Source organism: Hippopotamus amphibius, chromosome 17, assembly GCF_030028045.1.
Source record: "Hippopotamus amphibius kiboko isolate mHipAmp2 chromosome 17, mHipAmp2.hap2, whole genome shotgun sequence".
In the NCBI taxonomy this organism is placed as follows: Eukaryota; Metazoa; Chordata; class Mammalia; order Artiodactyla; family Hippopotamidae; genus Hippopotamus; species Hippopotamus amphibius.
In genome coordinates this window covers 57,391,248-57,414,315 of record NC_080202.1, presented here as the reverse complement: position 1 = coordinate 57,414,315, position 23,068 = coordinate 57,391,248, and the positions used below count along the sequence as shown (strand labels likewise).

General features: G+C 52.7%; 2 protein-coding genes across 6 annotated transcripts; both read left to right on the top strand.

Moving 5' to 3' along the window:
* The first annotated feature begins 114 nt into the window (after positions 1-114).
* On the top strand, positions 115-14,107 carry KCTD2 (potassium channel tetramerization domain containing 2). Of its 5 annotated transcripts, none has more exons than XR_009049968.1 (6): positions 115-496; positions 2,112-2,220; positions 4,184-4,275; positions 8,570-8,665; positions 10,100-10,517; positions 11,272-11,294. XR_009049968.1 is itself a non-coding variant. In XM_057715201.1 (6 exons), the coding sequence occupies exons 1-6, from the start codon at positions 158-160 to the stop codon at positions 11,299-11,301; spliced, it is 792 nt and encodes a 263-aa protein (XP_057571184.1). In that variant the 5' UTR covers positions 115-157; the 3' UTR covers positions 11,302-14,107. The 5 variants fall into 5 exon arrangements, 3 of the variants coding, with proteins under 3 accessions (XP_057571184.1, XP_057571186.1, XP_057571185.1); XR_009049967.1 differs by having other exon boundaries at positions 10,079-10,517; XM_057715201.1 differs by having other exon boundaries at positions 10,392-10,517; positions 11,272-14,107.
* A 1,256-nt stretch (positions 14,108-15,363) lies between these two features.
* Positions 15,364-21,693, top strand: LOC130839645 (E3 ubiquitin/ISG15 ligase TRIM25-like). Its single transcript, XM_057713872.1, has 8 exons — positions 15,364-15,396; positions 17,035-17,101; positions 17,394-18,064; positions 19,021-19,116; positions 19,278-19,511; positions 19,765-19,927; positions 20,152-20,214; positions 21,137-21,693. Exons 1-8 carry the CDS (start codon positions 15,364-15,366, stop codon positions 21,691-21,693), a joined length of 1,884 nt encoding a protein of 627 aa, XP_057569855.1.
* Positions 21,694-23,068: the final 1,375 nt, after the last annotated feature.

Sequence of the window (23,068 nt, the reverse complement as noted above, 5' to 3'; positions counted from 1 at the left end):
GGCGCCGCGCCTCTACCGCCCGGGTCCCCGAGCGCTGGTTGGAGGCGCCCCCGTCGCTCTCCCCCGGCCCCGCCCCCGTCGGTGGGCCGGCCCGGCTCTCCCTGCAGAGAGATGGGCCGGCCCGGCGGCGCGCGGGCAGCGGCGGCGGCGGCCCAAGATGGCGGAGCTGCAGCTGGACCCGGCGATGGCGGGGCTGGGAGGGGGCGGCGGGAGCGGGCTGGGCGACGGGGGCGGCCCGGGTCGCGGGCCCCCCAGCCCTCGCCCTGCTGGCCCCACGCCCCGCGGGCACGGCCGCCCGCCCACCGCCGTCGCGCAGCCGCTGGAGCCGGGTCCCGGACCTCCCGAGCGGGCAGGGGGCGGTGGCGCGGCCCGCTGGGTCCGGCTGAACGTGGGCGGCACCTACTTCGTGACCACCAGGCAGACCCTAGGCCGGGAGCCCAAGTCTTTTCTCTGCCGCCTCTGCTGCCAGGAGGACCCGGAGCTGGACTCAGACAAGGTGCGCCCCGCCCTCGGGCGCGCCCCCGGCCTTCGGACCCCCTCGCTCCTCCTAGGCTTGTCCCCAGATTCCTACGACACGCTTCTCAGTGGTGGGCTCCCCGGGCCGGGACCCCCTCCTGCTCCTGATTCCCCGCCAGGCTAACCCCTGGGGCTGTTCGCCCCCATCCTCAGGCGCACGCAGGCTCCCTCTCTGACCCCACCCTTCGTCCTCAGCGGCTCCTTCCCCTAACTGTGCCCACCTTCACCCACCAGAACCCACTCCACACCCCTCCTCCGTATCCCTCTCTGCCCCTCTCATCCCAGCCCCTCCGGTCTGCATGAGTTTTCCCCCTGGCTCCTCGTCAGCCCCTCACCGCCGGTGCTAGATGCACCCAGAACTGGGTCAGGGTGAGCTAAGGCATCTTTGTAGCTTTCTCAGACTTTCTCTCTGACCCCTCTGCCAAGTTGGGTGGAAGCCTGGGTCTGATGATGGCTGCGACCGCTGCAGGAAGTGCTTCGCATGATACCACACTTCTTTTCTGCCGTCCTGGTCCCTGAGCTCGTATCTGGTAACTGTCACTGTTTTAGGTCCATACTTGCGATCAGATACGTTCCTTGGAAAGGGATTGTCGTTTGCCAGTGCGAATCTAAGCTGACCCGTTAAGACCAGGGAAAATGGAACCCAGAGAGTGCTGTAGGGCAAGATGCATGGCTGCTAACCAAAGAGTTGAGAGGTGACAAGACGCTTCGCCCATTTTCAGTTTGAGCTGTTGTCTGAGTTGTTTTTTTAACTTTACACGTTCATGTTTTAGTTTCCGACTTAAAAGCATTGGTCATTGCTTACACAACCTTATATCCCATATATCACTTAGTTGTTCCCTTGCAGCAGAGTTCGGGTTGGGTAAACTTTGGTTGATTTCATTTATTCATCTCCTGCCTTCTCTCCTGTAATAAATCTCAGATCCAAGGAAACCTGTCCTGCCCTAACTTTAAAGAGTTTTCCCAAACCTTGCTTATTAGAAAGGAATTATTTTATCTGCCCTAAGTCTTCCTTGTTGCAGTAGAAGCCAGTTTCTTCTTGTTCCCTTTACTGTAAAGATGAGTAGGATTGAAACTGCTCAGAGCCAAGTCCTGGCCGTGCCAAGCTTCCTCTGGGCACAGATCTGGAGTGTGAGTTAGAGCTGCCAGTGCAGACTCCCACTGAGGTTGGCCCTGAGCTCAGGAGCACTGCCAGCTAAACAGAGGTTTTCTTAGAATTAGGAATGTGATTCAGGGACAACAGAGAAGTCAGAATGTCCATCTCAAGCAAAAATTTAGATCACGTAATGATGACATTTTCTTCCTCTGTTTCTTCATAACAAATATCCCAAAGCAAGAATGTTGGTAATTGTGTCCGAGTAAAGATTTTAGTTCAGATTAACGCCTAGATGATGGATATGACTGTATATCTGTAACGCCCTCCCTGAAATGATCTTGAAGTAGAAGGTACATAAAGCTAGCCTTCTTGCCAATAGTTTGTGATAAACATCTAGCAAAACTTGCCCTCTCACTCGTGAATTGTGACAGAGAGGTGGACACCCTTCCCTGACTTAGTGTGAAAGCTCCACAATGATACCCTTATGTTTGGTTGGCAGGACGAGACAGGGGCCTATCTGATTGACAGGGACCCTACCTACTTTGGTCCTATCCTAAACTACCTCCGCCATGGGAAGCTCATCATTACGAAGGAGTTGGCAGAAGAAGGTAAGAACGATGTTTGCCCTGGGCATTTTCAAAGTTCATGTCAAATCTTTAAAGCTGGATCACAGATTTGAAATTTTCTTTTCACAGATTTGATGTTTTTTGAGGCTGCTTTCTTGCAGCATGTGGGATCTTAGTTCCCCGACCAGGGATCAAACCCGGGCTCCCTGCATTGGGAGCAAGGAGTCTTCACCACCAGATCGCCAGGGAAGTCCCGAGATTTGAATTTTAAGATTTTCATCATGCTCATGTGCAGATGTAGCAAAACTTTATGAAAGGAAGTAGGGAGCCTCCAGTTACCTAGTCTCATCTGAGAGGGTCTTGAAGGAGAGCCCCTTGGGGTGCTCTTCAGCCTCCTTTGGGAGAAGGCAGATACATAGCTCAGCTTTGGAGATAGCTCTGGAGTTTTTTCTGAATTTGCAGAATTGTCAGGATCCTTTTTACATTTACTTATTACTAGCAGGGAATGACCACAGCCTGAAGCAACAAATTTCTGATATTTAGGTATTTATACCTTCAATTTTCATTTGAACTTGCAGCTGTTAAAAAAAAAAAAGGCTTGGCCTCATTTCTTTTAAGACTGGTCTCATGCTTCTTTGTAAATGTTTGCATCTGACCTAATTCATTCTCTAGCCCGTCCTCAGGTGCGTGATTAGTTGACTCATCTGTTTGGTTTGTAGGGCATCTGGACTGTAAGTGGGTCCAGACATCTTTGTGAAAGCCTCTCTGGGTTTCATTGAGGCGTTCAGTTGAAGACTGGGGCCTGTCGCTAGATCCAGGGCACCTTGACCTGGGAGCTTCAGCTCTGTGAAAGAAAGCTGTAGTGGCCGTGCCGGCTAAAGCAGTGGCTGCAAAACACCGCCATTACAACTAAAGGAGGAATCCCTCTCCCCTTTTTCTTTTTTTAATGCCCTCTTTTTTTTTTTCTTAACGTTTCAAATGCATACGAAGTAACAGCAATAGTACAATAAATTCCATGCAATAAATTCCATTCCCCCATCCAGCTTCAGCAATTACCAACTCATGGGTAGTCTTGTTTCTTGCAAAGAGGAATCTTAAGCATATTTTCTAATGCCTTAAGGAAATTCATTTTGAAATAATTTCACATTTAGAGAAAAGGGCAAGAATAGTGCAAAGAACTCCCTTTACCCAGATTCACCAATTTTTAACTTTTTTTTTCATATTTGCATTATAATTCATTCATTCTCTCTCCTCCTCACCCCTTTCCTCTCACAGTTCTACAGTTTTTATTTCAGAACTATTTGAGACTTTACCCTTTAGTGTGTCAGTGTGTATTTCTTAAGAATAAGGATAGTCTCTCACAAAATCACAGTATTGTTATCAAATTCAGGAAATTTAATATTGATAAATATTTTATCTATAGCTTATATTCTAATTTTGTCAATTGTTCCAATAATGGCCTTTATAGCAAAATTTTTTCCTGGTACAGGATCACACATCCTATCTCGTTGTCCTCTCTCGGGGCCTTTGATTTTGTTTAGCGTAGGATTCTTTCAGTGATTGCTTTTTATATTGTTCAAATAATAAGCCTCTTATTAAATTTGGTTTACATAAATTTACACACACACACACACATACAGACCTTTGGTCATTTTTAGGACAAACTGGGTAGAAATTGCAAGCTTAAGAGTTGTCCTTTGAGACTAGTTCCAGGAACTAAGTGACACATGGTGAAGGTGTCCTGCAGCTAAGAGGCAGGTGCAGGGAGAGCTGGGGAAGGTGCCAGGTGGGAAACCGCAGGCATGAAACAGAGTAAACAGAGCAGACCCTTGTGCTTGACTCACTGACGTTGGGGAAGTGGTCATGGGTGCACACCAAACAGCAAAAGAAACGTTTCCCAGGCTGAAGGAGAGAGACTAGACTTGCATTTGAAAGCTGCAGTTCTTAGCAAGCGTGTGAACTCCAGCCTCTTCACACATATCTAACTACAGTTTGGTCCTTCTAGGCGTGCTGGAGGAAGCGGAGTTTTACAACATTGCATCTCTTGTGCGACTGGTTAAGGAAAGGATACGGGACAACGAGAACAGAACTTCACAGGTAGTGGGTTTTGAACTCTTAAGGGGAAAACACTCCAAGTGGCTCTCTCTGTCCGCGTGTCTGGTGTGATTTGAAATGGATGATGTGCTGCTTGGCGAGAGCCCTGCCTCTCCCCTTAGAGCCGGAGGTCTCTGTGCAGAACACTGTCGTCTGCCAGACAGACAGCGCGTACTCCACCAGACTTGTTCAGAACAAGGAAACAGAAGAGAAGAAATCACAAAGAAAATGAAACAGCCTCGTGTCCCCTTAGAAGAACGGGAGGTTGTGGCTGCTCGCCATACGGCCGTGGGAGGCGCCACCGTGCTTGAGGTTCAAAGCCTGTTCTTTCTGGGCAGAGTGTCCATCTCCCTGCATGTCCACATGGGGGCCACACGAGGTCTTGCTTCCGCCAGCTGGTTTCTCTGTATTAGGACCCGACTTCAGCCTGTGACTGGGTCCCTCCCAGCTCCTGACAGCCACTTGAAGCCAGCCATGGCCTAGACTTTGCAAGCAGCTTGTGAATCATGCTTCTGAGAAAATAGTATCAAGCTTCTCTTTTTATTATGGAGTCTGGATCTTTATGTTAACTTAGTAGATACGGCACTCAGCTCACTTCATGTCACATCACCCATCGTGTGTCTTAAGTGGCCACAGTAGCTTCTGTTAGACCCTGGGGACCCTGACTGATAGGAGAAGGTCCATGCTCAAGAAGCTTAAAGTCCAGCAAAAAACACAGACACTCCCTTTCATTCATTTAGGCTCTGTTTTAAGAGAGTTTAGCTGCAGCAACGGGGCAGAGTTGGACTCCAGCATGACTTGCCTCTTATCCCATCAGATACTGGTGATGGTCGCTTTCTTGAGAGCTAATCTATTGCAATATAGAATTTTCCTGCAAATAAGAAGGTGGCAATACGTGTCTTTTCAAAAGTAAAAAGTAATGCCTTGCTCTCTCTGTGTTAGGCTTCTTATATCAGATTTTCTGGCTCTAAATGGAATTATCCAGCTGAACTCTCTCATACATGTTCTCTCCAGCACTTCGAAAGATGGACAGAAGGGCTTATCCATTTAGTTCTCTTACATCTGCCCAGTGGCTGAATGTTTTTAATGTTCAGAGATGAGCTTGTAGTTGGTCTGCAGATTACCATGTGAGATATGATCTAGTGTCACCAACCTTTTTGCCATCTCATGGCATCTTTCACTATTATAGGTACTTAATAGCTTAGGCGTTGAGAATCTCACCTCATCCTCAATGTTCCACATTTCAGAAAAAAACCTTTAGATTGCTTATTATAGATTTTGATGGTACCACAGAGTATGTAATTTGAAACCATTCAAATCATGGCACCTGAACACTCTCAGTTCTTTGTCATTATCAAATTCCTTGAGAGCATCGTAAGATTTCTATTTGATGACAGCAATTCAGTTAATTAGTTTTCTAGATTCTGAGGCATGTGGATTTGTACCCAGTTGAAAGCTTTTTTATTCTAGGAATGTTGAGACCCTTTTGATGTTAATTGATGTTTCCATCTGTCCTCTTTATTTAGTGGAACTCTGGGCAGTGGATTTGATGTTGTTGAAAGACGTCCTCTTTTGCATTTGTCCCACTGGCTCTAAGGCCGGGTGTGGATTTCCATGGCTGTGCCTTCAAACACGTTATCTCCTTTAACTCGTCTACGTTGAAAATAGACACACATGGCTGACACTCAGGCAAAGTCCAGGATGTGGGGGATCTACCCCTCCTCTTCTCAGAGACCTCACATCTCTTTTAGCAGCTGCCACCATTCTATTACTCTACTGTCTCTGGTAGTATTTTTTGCTAGGTGATTAATTTTGGTCCATTTGAGAGCACCAGTGGTTTATTTTGGAAGAGAAGAATAAAAAGGAGGCAGTACAGTATCTTAAATACCCAGGACTTTGACAGCTGTGGCCACTATCAGGTCTTTTGTTATGCTCTGCATCTTATAATGCAACACACCTGCTTGTTTCTGATACGCTAGAGTAATTGAAATTGGCAGAAGATAAGTCCTATATTTTAAATGGAAGGAATTTTATTTTTTTTAACCTTAGCACCTTGTTTAATGGTAGCTGTACCTCATTTAGAAGGACAAAGTATAGAATAAGGGTTGTAGTGTTGTCAGATCAATCTGGGTTCTACCTCCATCCACTTAATCGCTGTACAGCTCGGGCAGGGTACTGCGCTCTGAGCACCAGTGTGCCGTGTATAGAAGGAAGCCGACATCTGCCTTCCAGTGTTGACCTGCGGTGAAGACCAGAAGAGAAGGGTGTGACGCTTGGGGCTTGTAGCACTCGGTGATCAGTAGCTGCTTTTATTTACCTGGTATTCCCCAAGTTATTCTAAAACTAATTTTCTAGATAGCTGAAGCCAACTTGTCCTTTTGAAAAAGTGCTAAGTTTTCATCATTCTTAAGGAAACTGTCCATATTTTCTTGAAGTCCTGTTGAACGTAACTGGCCCCTCTCTCCATGACCGGACATCATTGTTATGAACCTGGGCTGCTGTTTGTGCCTCATGCCCTCTGGGATGGGCAGTGAGTGTACAGCTTTGCACCCAACACTGAATGGTCCCAGATTGCTAACCACTGAGTCCTCCTGGGCGCCTTTAATTGTCCTTCTGTGAATCGGAACTTCTATCTGGCGAGTTTGCCTCCCTGCAGCCACACTGGCCCTCTCATGACTGGCTTCTCGTCCCCAGGCGGCCAGATCATGGGTGTCAGTGACGTGGGTAAAGTGTAGGGGCGTTAGTGCTGCAGCTGTGGGGCATCCATTTCAGTTGCTCCACCTTTTGGGGTCTGGTTCTAACTTATGTTCTAGAGAGTTGAGTCTGGCCAGCAAATGACCTTTCTCTGAATCTTTGACACCAGCTGGGTGACCAGCAGTTCAATCCTGTCCTGACCCTGACCACCCACAGTCAGTGTCAGACTCCGTGGGTCTCAGATGCCGGTCATAAGTCCGGGTGCCCAGGCTGCGTGCACTCTGCCTGGCTTGGCGACAAATTCAGGGGTTCCCACGATGCCCCCATCACGTTCAGTAATTTACTAGAATAACTCGTGGGACTCAGGAAATGCTCTACTTACTACAGTTTATTACGAAGGGTACTGATGAACAGCCAGATGATGCGATTCATGGGGTGAAGTCCCAAAGGGTCCTGAGCGCAGGAGTCTCTGTCCCTGCGGTCAGCGCACCCCCCCCCCCAGACCCGCGCAGCACGTGGATGTGTTTGCCAACTTGGAAGCTCTCTGAACCCCGTCACTTAGGGGTTTTCAGGATGTGTCACTTGGTAGGAAAGGTTGACTGTATCATTGGCCTTTGGTGACTGAACTCAAATCTCCAGTCCCTCCCCTTTCCGCCAAGGTCAGGAGCTGGGGCTGAAGGTTCTAACCCTCTAACCACCGCGGGCTCTCTGGTGCTCAGTAGCGTACAAAAGACACTTCTGTCACTCAGGAGTGTCCAGGTTTTTAGGAGCTCTGTGCCAGGAACGAGGGACAAAGACCAAATACTTGTTTTTTGTTATCTGCATACATTTCATAAGTATTATCCCTGTTATTACTCTTTAACAGGAACGTTGCCATGTAACACTGAAACACCTTCACTTTCAGGGAGCCTCAGCAGGGGGTAAAACAGCTTGAGCATGTGTACATTATGGGGTCCCTGTTGAATGTATTATTCCCACATATGAGGTAACATGCTGAGTAAACCAAGATGCGGTCTGCATTTTTAGCACCTATGTCAGCAACAATGAAGAGGAGAACGTGGCTTTCTTGTCCAGAGTCGTTTTGCTCTGTTTTCTACTTTGGGAAATAGATGAACTCTTTAAGTTTATTAGCATGGTTGCTTACGTGATTTGTCCTTCCAAAGTTCAGGATTATTTTATTTTATTTGTGTTCTTGGACCCTTTATTTTCTTTCTTTCCGTGGATAAATTTTCATTGAAAACCTACCGTACTGCTTGTGGGGATGTCCCTGGTGGCCCAGTGGGTAAGACTCCGCGCTCCCAGTTCAGGGGGCCCGGGTTCCATCCCTGCTCAGGGAACTAGATCCCACACGCCGCAACTAAGAGTTCACATGCCACAACTAAAGATCCCACTTGCTGCAACTAAGACCCGGCACAGCCACATAAATAAATGTTAAAAAAGAAAAAAAAAGAAAAACTGCAGTGCTGCTTGCAAAGGCCGCCAAGAAAAAAGTTCCAAGCAAACTCCTTTCCAGTCCTTATCATTCTGAAGAGCCTCACTGAGGCAGCTGCAAACTGTTGTGTCCTTGAAACCGTTCCTCAGAGTCTGTCTGTGGTTGTCGCAGGGCCCCGTGAAGCATGTGTACAGAGTCCTGCAGTGCCAAGAAGAGGAGCTCACGCAGATGGTGTCCACTATGTCTGATGGTTGGAAATTCGAACAGGTAATGTTTCTTACGTGGGAGCAGCCCTGAATCTCAGCCTCGGAGCCCACGCTTTTCAGACGGTCACCGTCTGTAGCCAGTTAATCAGCCAGGCAGTCGAGCAGGGCCAGGTATGACCCTGTTCCAGAACAGGGGAAAATGCCACTTCTCGTGGATTCTTTTTGAGGTAGGACGTGATGAGCTGGGGAGAACTGAGAATAGTCTCGTGTCTCCCAGCTTCATATCAGCAATTTCCACATGCTTCTACCCAGAGGGCGCCAGCCAGCGTGTTTAGGCTTGAAAGTGCCTCTCTGAGTTTTTTTCCCTCAGAGGGATTCCTTCCAAAAGTGCTTTGTTGACATGTTCTAGAATAAATAGCCAAAGAGACTAGGGTTCAGCAACTGCCCTGCCTTTGCTTATCCCAGGGTCAGATCTCTATCATTCCGGGTGCGCGCGCCATCCACCCTGCGCGGCGCGGGGAACAGCTGTGACGTGAAGGGATGAGACGCAGCGAGGAGGGTGGCGCGGTCCTTTCCATCCGTCTGTGGCTTTCTGTTCTTTAGCTTTGTGCTCGTGACCAAGGCATCAAAATAAAGCTCTGAGAGCCAGGGTTTTACTGCTTTCGTCCGTTAGATGGCAGAATCGTTCACCTGTTGTATTCAAAACACAGGGAGGCGCAGCACGAATAGATGGCTGTTATCAATTCAGTGAATCACGCCAGCTTTCCTGTCCAGCTGGAGGTCGCCGGAACTCTCACCATAGCTTGCCTTCTTAAATAAGAGTTCCTGTGTGTGTTCACAGTGTTATGTTATAGATCATACACGCACGTGTCCTGTCTCCGGAGCCCGGGCTGGGTGCTCCCTCACGCTGGGCTCTCCGCGCAGAACCCGTGCCTGCCGTGTGAGCCGGCCTGGTTCTCGTTCGGGTGTGGGTGCGGAGTGTCACCTTGCGTCCGCCCCAGAAGGGTTTCTCCCTGGTATAAAGTTTCAAAGACAAAGGATATTATGACAACTTTTTTAAACTATTCTTTGTGAAATTAATGAATAATTTATGTTGTTTTCCTCATTTTATTAATGTGCTGTGGGAGGACCAGGTCCGCTCCCATTGACTCCATTACACGGAGGAGGAAGTGAAGGCACAGGAGGGTGGCGGTGTCCGCAGCCGGTCAGACAGCAAGTCAGTCTGGAGGCCCTGCAGACTTGCCAGGGCGACCTCACCCTCGGGCTCAGCTTCTCCCTCTGCGTGTGTGAGTCCTACGTAGACTAGAGCCTGAATTCCGTTCTCCAGAAAGGCTAGGAGTACCAGCAGCACTTGGCTGAGGGTAGCTCTTCAGTGACTCACGTGGTGCTTTCCAGAGCCTCCCGAGCGCCAGTCAGAGACGAGCCAGCTCTGCGTAGGTGTTTGGCTGAAGCAAGTGTCCGTTTTCATTCACAGAAGCACTCTGTGTCCCCTCAGTGTTTGCTGGAAGGAATGCTGTGACCGTGTCGATCCCGGCTGCTGCCTTCGGCACTGTCGCAGGTGCTCGGGTGCGGGGATGGTGGCAGAGCTCACACTTTTCTTTGGGGAAGCCTTTTCAACGATGCTCCGGTGAATAACTGGGCTCCAGTTATCCCCTGGGGCCTGGATAGACCCCGACCGTTCTTCATCCTTTGAGAAGCAAAACAGCAAAGTTCAGTCGGGAGGAGGGTTTGGTTTGTGTGGCACTTAAGTCCCTGTTTGTGTGTTCACCGGATTCGTGTTTGATCAGCTAATCAGCATTGGATCTTCCTATAACTACGGAAATGAGGATCAGGCAGAGTTCCTGTGTGTCGTCTCCAGAGAACTAAATAATTCTACCAATGGCATCGTCATCGAGCCAAGCGAGAAGGCAAAGGTAAGTGGCTTCACCCGACGCTTTGCTCCCGCGAAGCCCCTGCGCGGGCCTTGCCTGAGCTCCTGCTCGCAGGCTCTTCCTTTTCCTTTCCCTTCCATTGTGGCCTTTTGACTGTTGTAATGTAAATCAGGGTTTTTGAAGCAGTCACACAGGCTTTTAGGACTCGAGAACCAAAGTACGGTAGCCTTTTCCCAGCCTCTGTCAAGTCAATGAGAAAGAAAGGCTTGTGGCCACCAATTACTATAAGGCGAGAATTCTGAAACTCATAATTGGGCAGTATTTTGCCCTTATATTTTGAAACTGTCCTCTCTCTCTCTCTGCCATCTCAAGAGAAAAGATGTTTGGTTACCTTTGTGACTCCCCCCGCCCCATGACGCCCTGAAGTTGTTGGACAACTGTTGCACTCTGTTACCTTTTACCTCCACTGTGCCCCTCGTACACCCACACATGCTCCTAGATCATCAGTATGTGGTGAGCCTGGACCGTGTCCTTATGCGCAGGGGCAGTGGTCCAACAGCACGTAAACTTAGCCCCAGCCATGTTCAGCAAGAGTCCTTTACAGCTGCAGCGCTTCAGGGATGGGTGCCTTGCCTCCTGGGGTAACAAGGGTTGTCGTGCTGCCCTGCGGGGTCCAGTGGAACGCGGCTCCGGGTCTCCTTCTCTTCCCTCAGCGGTCTGGTATGCAACCCCCCACCCAAAAGCAGTCTGCATTCGACTCCAAGCCTCAGCTCTCTCCCCGACCTTCCCCTTCCAGATTCTTCAGGAGAGAGGGTCTCGGATGTAAACACCGGAGTCCTAAACGACGAGAGAGCAACCCCGCAGAGCGCCTCTGTGAAGTTAGGTCTTGCTCCTGTACAGTCTACTGCAAAGCCAAGCGGAGCCTGGCCCCTCAGTGAAGAAGTGTTCTGGTCAAAACCAAAGGAACCCCTTCCCCACCCACAGGAAGCCGAAGACAGAGGCCACTTCCGGCTGCAGAATACCTTTTCAGAAACCTGCTTTTGTTTTCTTAGCCAGTGTTACAACAAATCTTTATAAGAGCAGCTGGGCCACGTTCCAGTTGGAGCTCATGTAGGGATATGGGGAGGGGAAGAGGAAGGCCTGGGTCCCTGCACACGCTGTACTTCACAGAAGCCGGAGCAAGCGAGAGGGTTGTCCCTGAGCTGTGCCGTGTTTTCACCTGAACGTGCCGCATTGGACGTTGGCAGCTGCTTTGTAACAGTCTTTCCCCTCCTGTGCACCCCAGAATGATGCAGCAGACACAAAGGATTCTGGCTTCAGGTTGTTGAATTGAGGTGTGGGTAAAGGATAGAGTTGCCAGAGTACCCCACATTCCTGTGAACAAAACCTCTGGGAGGAGGGGGACGAGGGGGTGTCCCTGGTTGTGGTTGGAGACTGGGGATTGCAGCTCCGAGTTCAGGGCACCAGCTGCTGCCGTGTTCAGCTTTGCCTCATTTGTCTTCAGCAGCCTGGACCACCCCATATAGCTTGCTTTCTCCCCAGGAAGAGGTTTGAGGCCGGCAGCATCTACGCCAATCAGGAGACAGACAGATGGGCGCTTTAGGTGGCTGGTGTAACTGCTTCCGCAGCCTTCTCTTGCCCTCCGTGGGCCCATCTTCCTTCCCCGGCTGTTTAAACTGGGACCGAGGATAAAGGGATGGCTTGGGGCGGGGACAGCTGTTTCTTTGAAAGTTGCCAAATGTGTTATGTTGTAGTATCCAAAAGTGCTGTCATTTTTGTGATCGTCTCTTGGAAATGCCTTGACCGAAAGTGCGATATTTGTGTCTCTTCTTGGTCTCTGACCTTGGCGGTGTCATTGAGCCTGCACCCTCCCCCGCAGCGTGTGTGCGTTTGCTGGGCAGTCTGAGGACTCCCCCGTCTCTGACCCCAGCCCTCACCGCCACTTCTTTCTGTGGAGTGCCAAGGCGTCGAGGATGAAACGCTGCTCGACCCGGAGGAGTGAAAGCCCTCCTTTGGGCTGTGACCTCAGAGTCTGTAACTGGACTTGCTCTCTGAGCCTTCTGAGTCTTGGTGAGCAGTCATGCGATGAAAGGGGCCAGAGAACCACGACTTTTCCCCAGGTGACTTTCCTAGTGTGGCACATGGTCCGTAGGAGGGGGAGGTACCCAAGCAGAATGTTCCATCCGTAAAAGCTCCCTCAAGCGCATGGCTTCTAGGTACCTTCGGAGCTGAGGTTCTCCCTCCTCCACAGCTCAGCTGCTTACTGCGTGGGTCTGGGTTTGTTTGGAAATGACCATTGACCGTGCCAAATGTCTTTGGAGCCTGTGACCTGCCCCTGCCCCGATGGCCTAACTCTTCTCTTCTCCGGGATTCTCACGTTGCCCTCATGTGTCTGTGTGTAGAGTAGGTAGAAGTGTGTGTCCAGGGCGTCTGCGGACGTGCGGTGTCTGCACACCAGTGTGAACATGCATGTCCGCACCTCGGAAGTCTGGCCCGTACCCAGGATTTTTGCAGCTGTAAAATGTTAGAGGAACTGCTACCTACGCAGAAAGGGTCACCCCTTCAGAAAGCGTGCAGGCTTCCATCCTGTCATCTCTCGGGGGGGAAAAAGATGTGAGCGTATCAGGGAAAAGCTGCGCTGAGGCGGACAGAGCACTGTGGGCAAGGTGCCCGGTGGCCAGTTCCAGTGAGAACCGTCAGACTGAAAGGAGGGAAAGCAGCTGCAGCTGGGGCCTCATGCCCGATCAGGTCTGCTCTCTGGGGCTCGCCTGGTGAGCAGCCTTTGGCCCCCGCCCAGCGAGGAGGAGCGTGGAGGCCGCGGGGCAGCCGTGAGCCGGCCCCTCGGGATGCACTGTTTCTGTCGCGCTTCTCAGCGGTGCACCGTGGTGCTTGCTAAAAGGCTGCTGAGCCCCTTGCTAAGTGCTCTGAGGAACGGGAGGGCTGGCTTTCACCAGGTTTCCCTCCTCCTGGCAACCCAGTGACAGTTTCAGCTGTTGCAATGCTCTAGGAATCTGAGAGTGATTCGTTTCTTAAGGTTTCTGGAAAAGTATTTTACCCAAGCCCTTTATGAACCAAGTTGGTGTTTTTTCTTGAAAGCCTTCTCTCCCCGGGAGAGTAACTATAGACAGAGGTCTGCCCATTGGCTTGGGGACATCACGTGACCAGTGACCCACACGCTTCAGCTGCCCAGGGCTGCCACGTGGGGAGTGTCTCTCTGCTTCCTTCTCTGCCCGGGTCCAAGGCTGTGGGTGATTCAGGCCAGACCCAGGGAGCAGCCTGGCATCTCCTGAGTGATGACTCAGTAGCCGCTTCCATCTTTTCCTCAGAACCTGCTCCTCTTTCTTGGCAGTGAGGCAGGGCCCAGCCTCCTCTAGAGTAACTTCGTTTCTGCACAGTTTACCTGATTGCAGGGGTGTCCACGAGATGAAGAGGAGGAGGGGGCAGAGATGCTGAGGGAGGAGGGCTGAGAAGTCACCCACACCCTCCAGCGTGGCCTTTGAGCCAGGCCTTAGGGACCATACCTGTCACTTGTGGGTGCCCTTTGTTACATTTGTGTGTTTGAATAAAGTCTGAAATGATGTGACCCTTTTTCTTTTCCTCCTGTCAATAAAGACGTGAAACAAACTTCTGAACCTGGAAACCTTTGGTGTATGTTTCCCGCTGCTGCGAGCCCTTGGTTCCTGCCGGCACTCGCTAGTGGTGATGCTCAAACTGTCCCCAGGAGATGAAGCTCTCTGCAGCTTTCTCTAGCAGGGCTTCTTACAGAGTCCTCGTTTCTCCTGCCGCTAAAACTGCCTGAGAGGGTGTGGGGCCTTCTTTCTCCTGACTTTCATTTTACTGCATCTGAAAGGACCCAGAGAGTGCAGAGAAACAGGAGGTGGGGACAGATGGGCTTCCCACCGGAGAGTCGGAAGGAGACGGGGAGGAGTATGAGATGGTTTTTAAGGGAAAACAGTCTTCCTGGAAGAGAATAAGTGACTGGGTGCCCATTTTCTCTGCAAGGAAGAGGATATGTGAGGTGAGAATCAAGTCACCAGCAAGTGAAGTATTGATCCCTAAGGCATCAGGCAGGGTGTGGGATCCCCTAAAGGCGTTAGGTCGTCACTCCTATCAGGTGCTTACAGTGGGGGAGGTGGTGTGTACACAGAAAGTTACTGAGCAAGGTATGTGGCTGTAAGAGCTCCAACGAGAGACCACAGTAGGTGTTAACAGTTAGTGGAGAAAAGGTGTCACAGCTGTAGTGGTCGCAGTACAGTTACAGCTCCCAGGACTGGGGAGCAAAGGGAGGAGGTTGGCATTATTAGAAGGTCAAGGCTTGGAGGAGGGGCCCGGGGGAGGGATGCCACTGTCTCAGGGCTCAGGGAGCCCGGTTCTGGGAGTGTGGAGAACTGCAGATGAACCACACGGTTGCAGCCAGCTGTAGCTGCCAGAGCGAAGCTGCGTTGCTGTGATTTCTCTGATAACAGGAAGGGGCACGTCTCCTTTTTGCCTCCTCTTTTCCTTTTTACAGGGCAGCCTGGGTGGGTTGGGGCTGAGAGTTACTAACAGGTCTGCCACCTCTGTGTCTGCCCAGCACCCATGAACACGCTTCTATGCGTACTTGAACTTCATGCAACGGTAAGAACAACTTTATGCCTCCAAGTAACAAGATGAAACTACCCTTGACACAGAGATGATCTTACCCTCTTCCCCAACGTAAGACACGGCAAACAGTCGTTGTTCCCAGGTCTGAGACAGTCACATCTGTTTCTGGGCTATGTTAATTACTCCTCACAGTGGCTTGGTGGGCTGTGTTGGGCAGCTCAGGCCACGTGGTCACTTGATTCCCACGATGAGGTAGCAGGATTGCTGATTCTCAAGAGGAGAAGAGTTCTCTGTAAAAGGAGTCATGGTTCTGTTCCAAAACCCTGGAGTCTGCGTGGTGAGTCTCCTGTTGGGACTTGCTGGAGGCGCCACACGGCACTGTTTACAACAGATCGTTTGAATTTCACTGAATCTGCTCAGTCATAAGGCCCAGGTGGCAGCCCAGAGCTAAATTTTTAATAAGAATCATACCGCACGGAAGCATTTTCATCAGTGAAGCTTTCCCCTGGAGTGAACTGTTACTCTTTTAAGCCAGTTTCATTCCTTGGTTAGTTTTCTATACAATGCAATTAAATTGTTGCTAAGTTTTCTATTTTTATTTTTACTTAAAAGTATTTTTATTAAGATCGTTGTTTTCCATGAGATATTATGCTGGAAATTTAATTCGATTTAACCAATCCTAGCTTTTGCCCTTGTGGGCTTGCCCTTGCGGCTGTTACCTCTTCTGTATTTATCTTCCCAAAGTCAAAGTTGGCTGTTCAAAATCTCAGTCTCGTATCTAAATTTTGGTATTCTTAACTGGTCCGTTTTCTGTTAATTATTTCTAACAAAACACAAAGTGGATAGAAGACTAATAGTTTGTATTTCTTAGCTTTCTTGTAAGGAAATTATGAGCGAGTTCCCTTGGATATTCTTGGATTGCTTTATGTCTAAGTTGGGGCTATTGCTTCTACTCACATTTTATTCTGATAACCTTTGCATATGAACCATCTACACAGTTGGCAAATAAGCAAAACATCCTCAAAATAGGGACTTCCCTGGTGGCGCAGTGGTTAAGAATCCACCTGCCAATGCAGGGGACACGGGTTCGATCCCTGGTCTGGGAAGATCCCACATGCCGTGGAGCAGCTAAGCCCATGAGCCACAGTTACTGAAGGCCGCACACCTAGAGCCTGTGCTCTGCAACAAGAGAAGCCACCCAACAAAAAGTAGCCCCCCCCACCCCCCGCCACCGCAACTAGAGAAAGCCCTCTTACAGCAGCCAAGACCCAACACAGCAATAAACACATACATACATACGTAAAAAGAAGCTATCACAGTGATGAGAGTCTCTCCTCGGCTTCATTCATCCTTTTCTTCCTTCTGAGGATCAGAACCAGAGTGGGAAGCAACAATCTTTAGGATCACCCATCAGATAATATTTAGATCACTCAACTTCAGACCAAGAAGGAGCCTTGAAACATCTATTAATACAACAACCCTGTTGATTCACAGGGAACCGTGGTCTGGAGAGATTAAACCAGTTGCCCAAGATCCCACTGCCACTTAGTTGCCATTTTCCCCCCTCCAGTTGGTAAGGTGAGTCCCCCAAGTCCACTGCAAGGGGCCCCAGGTGCAGCAGTGACTCCGCCTCCTGGGATGAAGGCTTTGGGCAAAGACCCTCCTGGGCGGGGCAGAACATGTCAGCACTGCAGCATGTCCAATGGCACAGCTGTTGCCCTGCTGACATCATGAGCAGAGTGCTGGGGTTGGTCACACTTGAATTGTGACATCAGGCAGCAAAATTGCAGGCAGTCTCGAGGAGGGGGGCCAACTTGATGGGGAGACCGCAAAACAGCAGCCAAAGGGAAAGGTGAGAAGGTGGTCGTCAAACTTCAAGAGATGTAGAGGGCTGGGGTGGGGGACACTGGACTGATGGGGATCCTCCCCGCAGCCGGTGAAGTGGGGGCGAGGCCCCTGCGCCTGAGTGCCCAAGGCTTCTTTCCCCTCCCTCCATAGGGCAGCCAAGCCTCTGGCTCTCCTTGACATGCAGAGAGTTTCACGTAAGTACTTGTGCTTTGACCTTTCTTCCAAAGGGCAAAGGAAGTGGCTCCTTTCCCTTGTCACAATGTGACTTCTTCCTGCCCATCCACCTTCTGGTCAGGGATTTGTTCCAGGAATTAGGACAGGGACAAGAACACAAGCCCCAGTTTATGCCCCCATGTGGGTTGACCGATGGCACAGTCGCGGTACCCCACGGGCAGGCAGCTGCTTCCGAGAGAAGACCTGGCATACCCCTCAAAGGCCCCTCAACTCCTGCCTTGGCTTCAACATGGCTTTACTCTATCTTCCCAGGGCCAGTCCAGGACCAAGTCTCAGCCCTGCAGCCCCCTGCCCAACCCTCAAGACCTCCCCAAGGCCAGTTCCTCATGAATGACAACAGCAGTCTTCCCATGCTGGAGGACCAAGTCCTCTGTCCCATTTGCCTGGAGGTGTTGCACCACCCGGTCACCACTGCCTGCGGGCACAACTTCTGCATGGCGTGCCTCCAAGGTTTCTGGGACCACCAGGTGAACGTGGGCGAGACGCTCTATTGTCCTCAGTGCCGAGAGAGCTTCCCCACCAGGCCGCGCCTCTGCAAGAATGTCATCCTGGGGGAGATGGTGACATGCTTCACCCAGGCCAAGGGCCAGACCTTGGGGTCCTCGCGGAACCTGGCTGGGCCCAGGGATGTGCCCTGCGATTTCTGTGCCCCTGAGAAGCTCAAGTCAGTCAAGTCGTGCCTGCAGTGCATGGCCTCCCTGTGCGAGAAGCACTTGTGCAGCCACTTCGAGGACCAGGTGTTCCAGGGCCACCAGCTGCTGGAGCCCGTGTGGGATCTCAAGAGCCGGCTGTGCCAGAAGCACCGCAAGCTGCGGCGGCTGTACTGCCGCACGGAAGGCTGCTGCATGTGCAGGGCCTGCCTGCTGGAGGAGCACAAGAACCACGACACCATCCCCCTGGAGGAGGAGCGCGCCTGCAAGGAGGTGAGGCCAGAGCTGGGGGGCTGGGGAGGGGAGGAGCCAGGGGACCGCCCCCCCCCCCCCCGCCCCCAGCACACCTTTCCTTGGAGGAAAGTTATGCAGCCATGAAAATGATGGACACGAGGGTCCTGCCAGGACACGAAAAAGTGCTGGCAAGTTGAATGAATACGGACCCAAGATTATTTGTGATGAATCCCATTTACGGTTTGTTTTTTTTTTTTAGCACAGAAAAAGGAAGGGCAGAGAGAGAACATAAAATGCAAACATGTGATGTGAGGTTGGGCGAATCCCTTCCTTTTTACTATTTTCAAATTTTGTTTACTTAGTACTGTCCTGCAGTAGACTGTAAAACATGACAATGCCCGCCTCTGAAATAGGGGAGACTGAAGGCTTATGTAGAAGGACCTGGGGACACAACGCTGCCTGGGCCTGGCAGCGCTGCCCCAGGGAGCCAAGGGCTCCATTTCTGATGGGCCCCTCCTCGCCCCACTGCCTCCCAGGCTTCTCAAGTCATTGAACCCTCCACAGCCGCTTCTTGTGATCTGAAGCCCAATGGTCATCACTGTCAGGCGCAGAGAAACTGATTCCTAAGAATAGGGAGAGTCTCTCAGGGAGTAAGAGAACAGGAGCAGAGGGGTGCCCGTGAGGGAATTCCCCGCTGGTCCAGTGGTTAAGACTCCGCACTTTCACTGCAGGGGGCACAGGTTCGATCGCTGGTTGGGGAACTAAGATCTTTCATGCCACACAGTGCGGCCAGGAAAAAAAAAAACACAAAGAGTTGCCCAGGGCCATCTACCCTTCAGTTCTGCCCATCTTCATTCTCATTCAAACTTCTTAAGAACGTAAGAGGGGCATCTCTTCCGGGCTTTGACATGGGGCTCCTTACAGAAGGGCTTCTGCTAGGGCACCTCTCTAAATCACGGGCCCTCTCCTCTTCCACCACCCCACCCCCACCCCAGGTCGAGGTCCGGAAGGTCCAGGCCAACGTGGAGAACCAGATGCTCATGGTCACCTCCGACAGCCAGAAGCACCGGGGCCAGGTGGCTTTTCTCTCGGTAAGGTTGGCGCACCCCCACCGCCAGCCCAGGCTGAGGGCTTGGAGTGGATGGGGTGGGGCCAGGCAGATAGAGACAAGATGCCCAGGCCGGCTCCGGGCCATGACAGTGGGGGTAGGGGGTGGGCTCAGAGAGGTCTCTCTGTACACCCTCCCCCCAAGAAATTGATCCAGACAACTCGCGATGAGGTGAACACCTGCTTCTCGGAGATCATCCAGGAGATCAAGCAGATGCAGATGAAGGTCTTGGATTTCGTGGAAAAAGAGGAGGCAGCCGCTCTGGGGACGCTCGGCAGCGCCATCCAGCAGAGCCACAACCGGCTTCTGAAGCTGGAGCGGGACAGCATCTGGCTCCGCACCCTGCTCGCTCACCAGAGCGACCAGCCGTTTCTGCAGGCAAGGTCCCCACCCACCCTCTCCGCCCCAGCCCATCACAACCTCCACAAGGCCGTGGCGGCCGTGCCTTTGACATCCCTGATCTCAGATGTCAGAAAAGCAGGAGGAGGGGAGAGAGATGTCACGCTTTGAACATGGGCAGCTTTTCCACCTGCCGCATGGTTCTGGGGACCGCTAAGCAGAAGCAGGCATCCCTGGTATCTGCCTGGGGCCTGGTTAACAAGTGGTACGGCCAGCCCCGCCCTGCATGCAGGAGTTCCCCAGGCTGAAGCACTTCCCGGCCAGCTTGGAACCCCTGATGGGTGCCAACTGTGAGGAGAAGCAGAGCTTCCTCCAGCTGCCAGAGACCTTGGCGGAGCTCCGGACCCGGCTGGTGGACGTGGGTCTCAGCTTCATCAACCAGCTCTTCCTGAAGGGTTAGTTAGTATCTGGTTGCCTGGGGTTCCTGGAGACTAACCTGCATTCTGGGGGTGGGACAGCCCTGCAGGGCAATGGTTGGGATTCCAGGCACTTGTAGAGAGCCCTGCCTGTCTGTGTGCACCTTGCCCAGGTAACTCAGCCTCCTGGAAGCCCATGCCTCTCTCTGGAAGGATGCTGGGCTGTGAAAGTGTCCTCAGCAAAGACTCTCCATCTTCCCCAGGCATTAAGATGAACTCCTATGAGGTGCTGCCCCCAGCTGTGGACAGGAAAACACTTCTCAAGAGTGAGTCCTCAGTACTGGAGTCCAGCCCCAGGGGTGGGAAGGAAAGGAACAGGGCCCTTGGGTGCCTCAACTTACCCAGCCCCACCTCCATTCAGGCCAGGGCTCCAGAGAGGTGTCAACTCTCTCCTGTCCTGACCTTGCATTCTGGACTGGAGACCTCAGAAGGATTTGGCCTGTGACTCGAAGGCCCTGATAGGAAGGGGAGAAGGCTGTCCTGTCCCACCTCCGTAGGTGATCAGGGCCCCACCCACTACCCAGAGGCCGGCTTTGCAGCCCCCGTGACCCTGATGTGGCACAACTTCTACCCTCAGCTGGGTGCCTGCCAACCTCCCCTGGACTTTAGCCAAGCCGGCTTGGATGACCCCGTCCACTTCTTCCTCAGACAATCTCCTTTTTCATTTGATGTCCCTACAGCCGCTCTCCCAGGCTGGGCTAGGGGCCAAGTGATTCTCTAAGAAATCATCGGTGATTTCTCTGAGATCTCCAGGGTCAAGGCTGCATTGCCTTTGATGAACCCTTCTGAGCAACCTCCTCCAGGAGCCCCTGACTTTCCCTCAGTCCCACTCAATCTTGTGTCCTGAAAAAGCAAAAAAGGAGATTATGTTAGGGTTTGGGGGGAGGAGGGGGCAGATAAGGGGATTTGGTTCTCAGCTTCTCTAGGAAGGCAGACCTTTGGACAGCACCCAACTCATCATGCCTCCAGGCTATGTCAGCACCCCTGGGGGCCAGAGTTCGAGACTTAAAGAGGGGGGGATAGAAGGGCCACTGGGGGGTGGGGTGGATTGGGGGTCGGGGAGGAAAGCACTTGATGACTTCTGTGCAAGAGCCATGCGGGATTCCACATCTCCTTGCTCCAGGCCTCCTGCGCTCTGCCCCAGGGGCTCGCTGACCCTGGCCCCTTTTCCCATCCCCCTCGCCCCAGGTTACTGCAAGCTGAACTTCGACCCCGCCACGGCCAGCGAGGAGCTGTTCCTGTTCAAGGAGACCCACTCGGTGCTGAACCTGGGCATCCTCCTGGAGCCCTTCGCCGCGGGCGGCCCCTTGCCGGGCTTCAAGCAGTGGCCGCAGGTGCTGTGCTCGCGCGGCCTGGCCGAGGGCCGCCACTACTGGGAGGCCGAGGTGTCCAACTCGTGGGTGTGCCCGGGCGTCACCTACCGCCGCAGCCCCCCGCTCAGCGGCCGCCCGCGCCGCAGCGTCGTCTGCCTGCTGGGCCGCAACCCCTACTCGTGGTGCCTGGAGTGGGACTCGCTCAAGTTCTCCGTGTGGCACAACAACACGCAGACGGTGCTGCACGGCGGCTACCACCGCACGCTCGGCGTGGCGCTCGACTGCGGCGCCGGCTGCCTCTCCTTCTACGGCGTGGCGGGCGGCGTGAGCCTCCTCTACCGCTTCCTCGCCTCCTTCCTGGAGCCGCTCTACCCCGCGGTCATGGTCAGCAGCGGCGCCTCGGTCACGCTCAAGCAGCGCCCGGAGGCGTAGGCGGCGGCCAATAAAGCTGGACTCGAGCGCTGGCTGCGCCCGCGGGGAGGGGCGCGCCGGGGAGGGTGGCCGGCCCGCGGGGTCCCCGGGCCCGACGTCCGCCCTACGGTCCCGGGAGTCCCTGGGAATCCCAGAGAACAGGCCACCCCTCAGTCCCCAGTGTCCCGGGAGTAGGGCTCTGAACCAGACTGGAGATCCCCAGGACTGGGGACAGCCCTGTGGCCTCCGAGGTTGGGGACGGGGGTGTTACTGACTAGGATACACGGCCTCCCCCGCCCGTTGAGCTCCCAAACCCCATCGCAGCTTCTCCAGGCTGGTCCTGGCTACTCGGCACCAGGGACCTTGTTGCCTGAGAAAGGGCAGGGCCTGGGCCAGGCGGCCTCTCTTTGGCTCCTCGCCCACAGGTGGCCAGACTGAGAGCTGGCACCTGACCCGCTGGGGTACAGGTGTTCTGTTTGAGTTATTGGCTTCGTTGGAGGCTGGGAAGTTAAGCCAAGGACTCCATGACTATCCCAGACCACCCCCTCCCAAAAAAGGCTGAGGGCCTGGGTCCAGGCAGGGCTGGGGCCCCTGACCCTGCTCCCCAGCTGGTGTTTTACAGCCTGGAGCAGGTGTGGAACTAAGGCTGTCCCGGTGAGTAGACCTTAACCGCCCTGCTCAGTCCCCAGTGCTCCTGAAAGCTGCTTTCACCACCCCCAGCCTGAAGCCCACCACACTCAGCTCCTGTGGGTAGCATTGCCCGAAAGAAAAGGGGCTCCATCCACATCCAGGCCTCTGCCGTCAGACCTGCCCAGCAGCGTGTGTGGAAGTCGGCGGGAGAGGCTGGGCCCGGGTTGGGCCCCTGCCCTGCGACCCTGGGAGGAACGTGACTGGGGACCCGGCTCCTCTGGGGGAACGGTCTGGGCATTTCCAGCCTCAACCAGTCACTTGTTCCTGTGGCTTCTCATGCAGGGGCCTCAGAAAGGTTAATGATTGGCTCTGAAGAGGAAATGACACAAGTCACAGGGGAGAAAATCCCTGGGGCGACGTTGTCCAGAACCAGGGTGTGCCTGAATTCCATCCCCGCCTGGCCTGTTCTCAGAGAAACTAGTGACCCTAGTTTCTCACTGTGGGGGCCGACATTGTGGAGCCTGGCGGGGCGGCCGCGCAGCGGGGGTAGGGTGCACCCTGACGGCCTCGCAGGGCGGGGTGCCCTTGGCTGCCCTGAGCCTGGGCTGTGCCTCCCGTTGATCTTCCTCCCTGGAGGCCCCGCTCAGCACCAGTCCAATCACTTTCATTCCTCACAGGCTTCTACCACTGATGTGGATGGGTAGGAATGAAATCTAAACCTTTTCCCGATATTCAGGAGAAAGCTTGCACGCCAAAATGCCTACAT

What these genes read in the sequence shown, in the direction of transcription:
- KCTD2 (XM_057715201.1), top strand. Translation starts at nt 158, where the DNA reads ATGGCGGAGCTGCAGCTGGACCCGGCGATGGCGGGGCTGGGAGGGGGC. An exon ending in CGGAGCTGGACTCAGACAAG is followed by an intron (nt 497 to 2,111) that starts GTGCGCCCCGCC and finishes TTTGGTTGGCAG; the next exon opens with GACGAGACAGGGGCCTATCT. An exon ending in ATGGTTGGAAATTCGAACAG is followed by an intron (nt 8,666 to 10,391) that starts GTAATGTTTCTT and finishes GTGTTTGATCAG; the next exon opens with CTAATCAGCATTGGATCTTC.
- LOC130839645 (XM_057713872.1), top strand. Translation starts at nt 15,364, where the DNA reads ATGGTTCTGTTCCAAAACCCTGGAGTCTGCGTG. An exon ending in TGACATGCAGAGAGTTTCAC is followed by an intron (nt 17,102 to 17,393) that starts GTAAGTACTTGT and finishes CTATCTTCCCAG; the next exon opens with GGCCAGTCCAGGACCAAGTC. An exon ending in GCGACCAGCCGTTTCTGCAG is followed by an intron (nt 19,512 to 19,764) that starts GCAAGGTCCCCA and finishes CCCTGCATGCAG; the next exon opens with GAGTTCCCCAGGCTGAAGCA.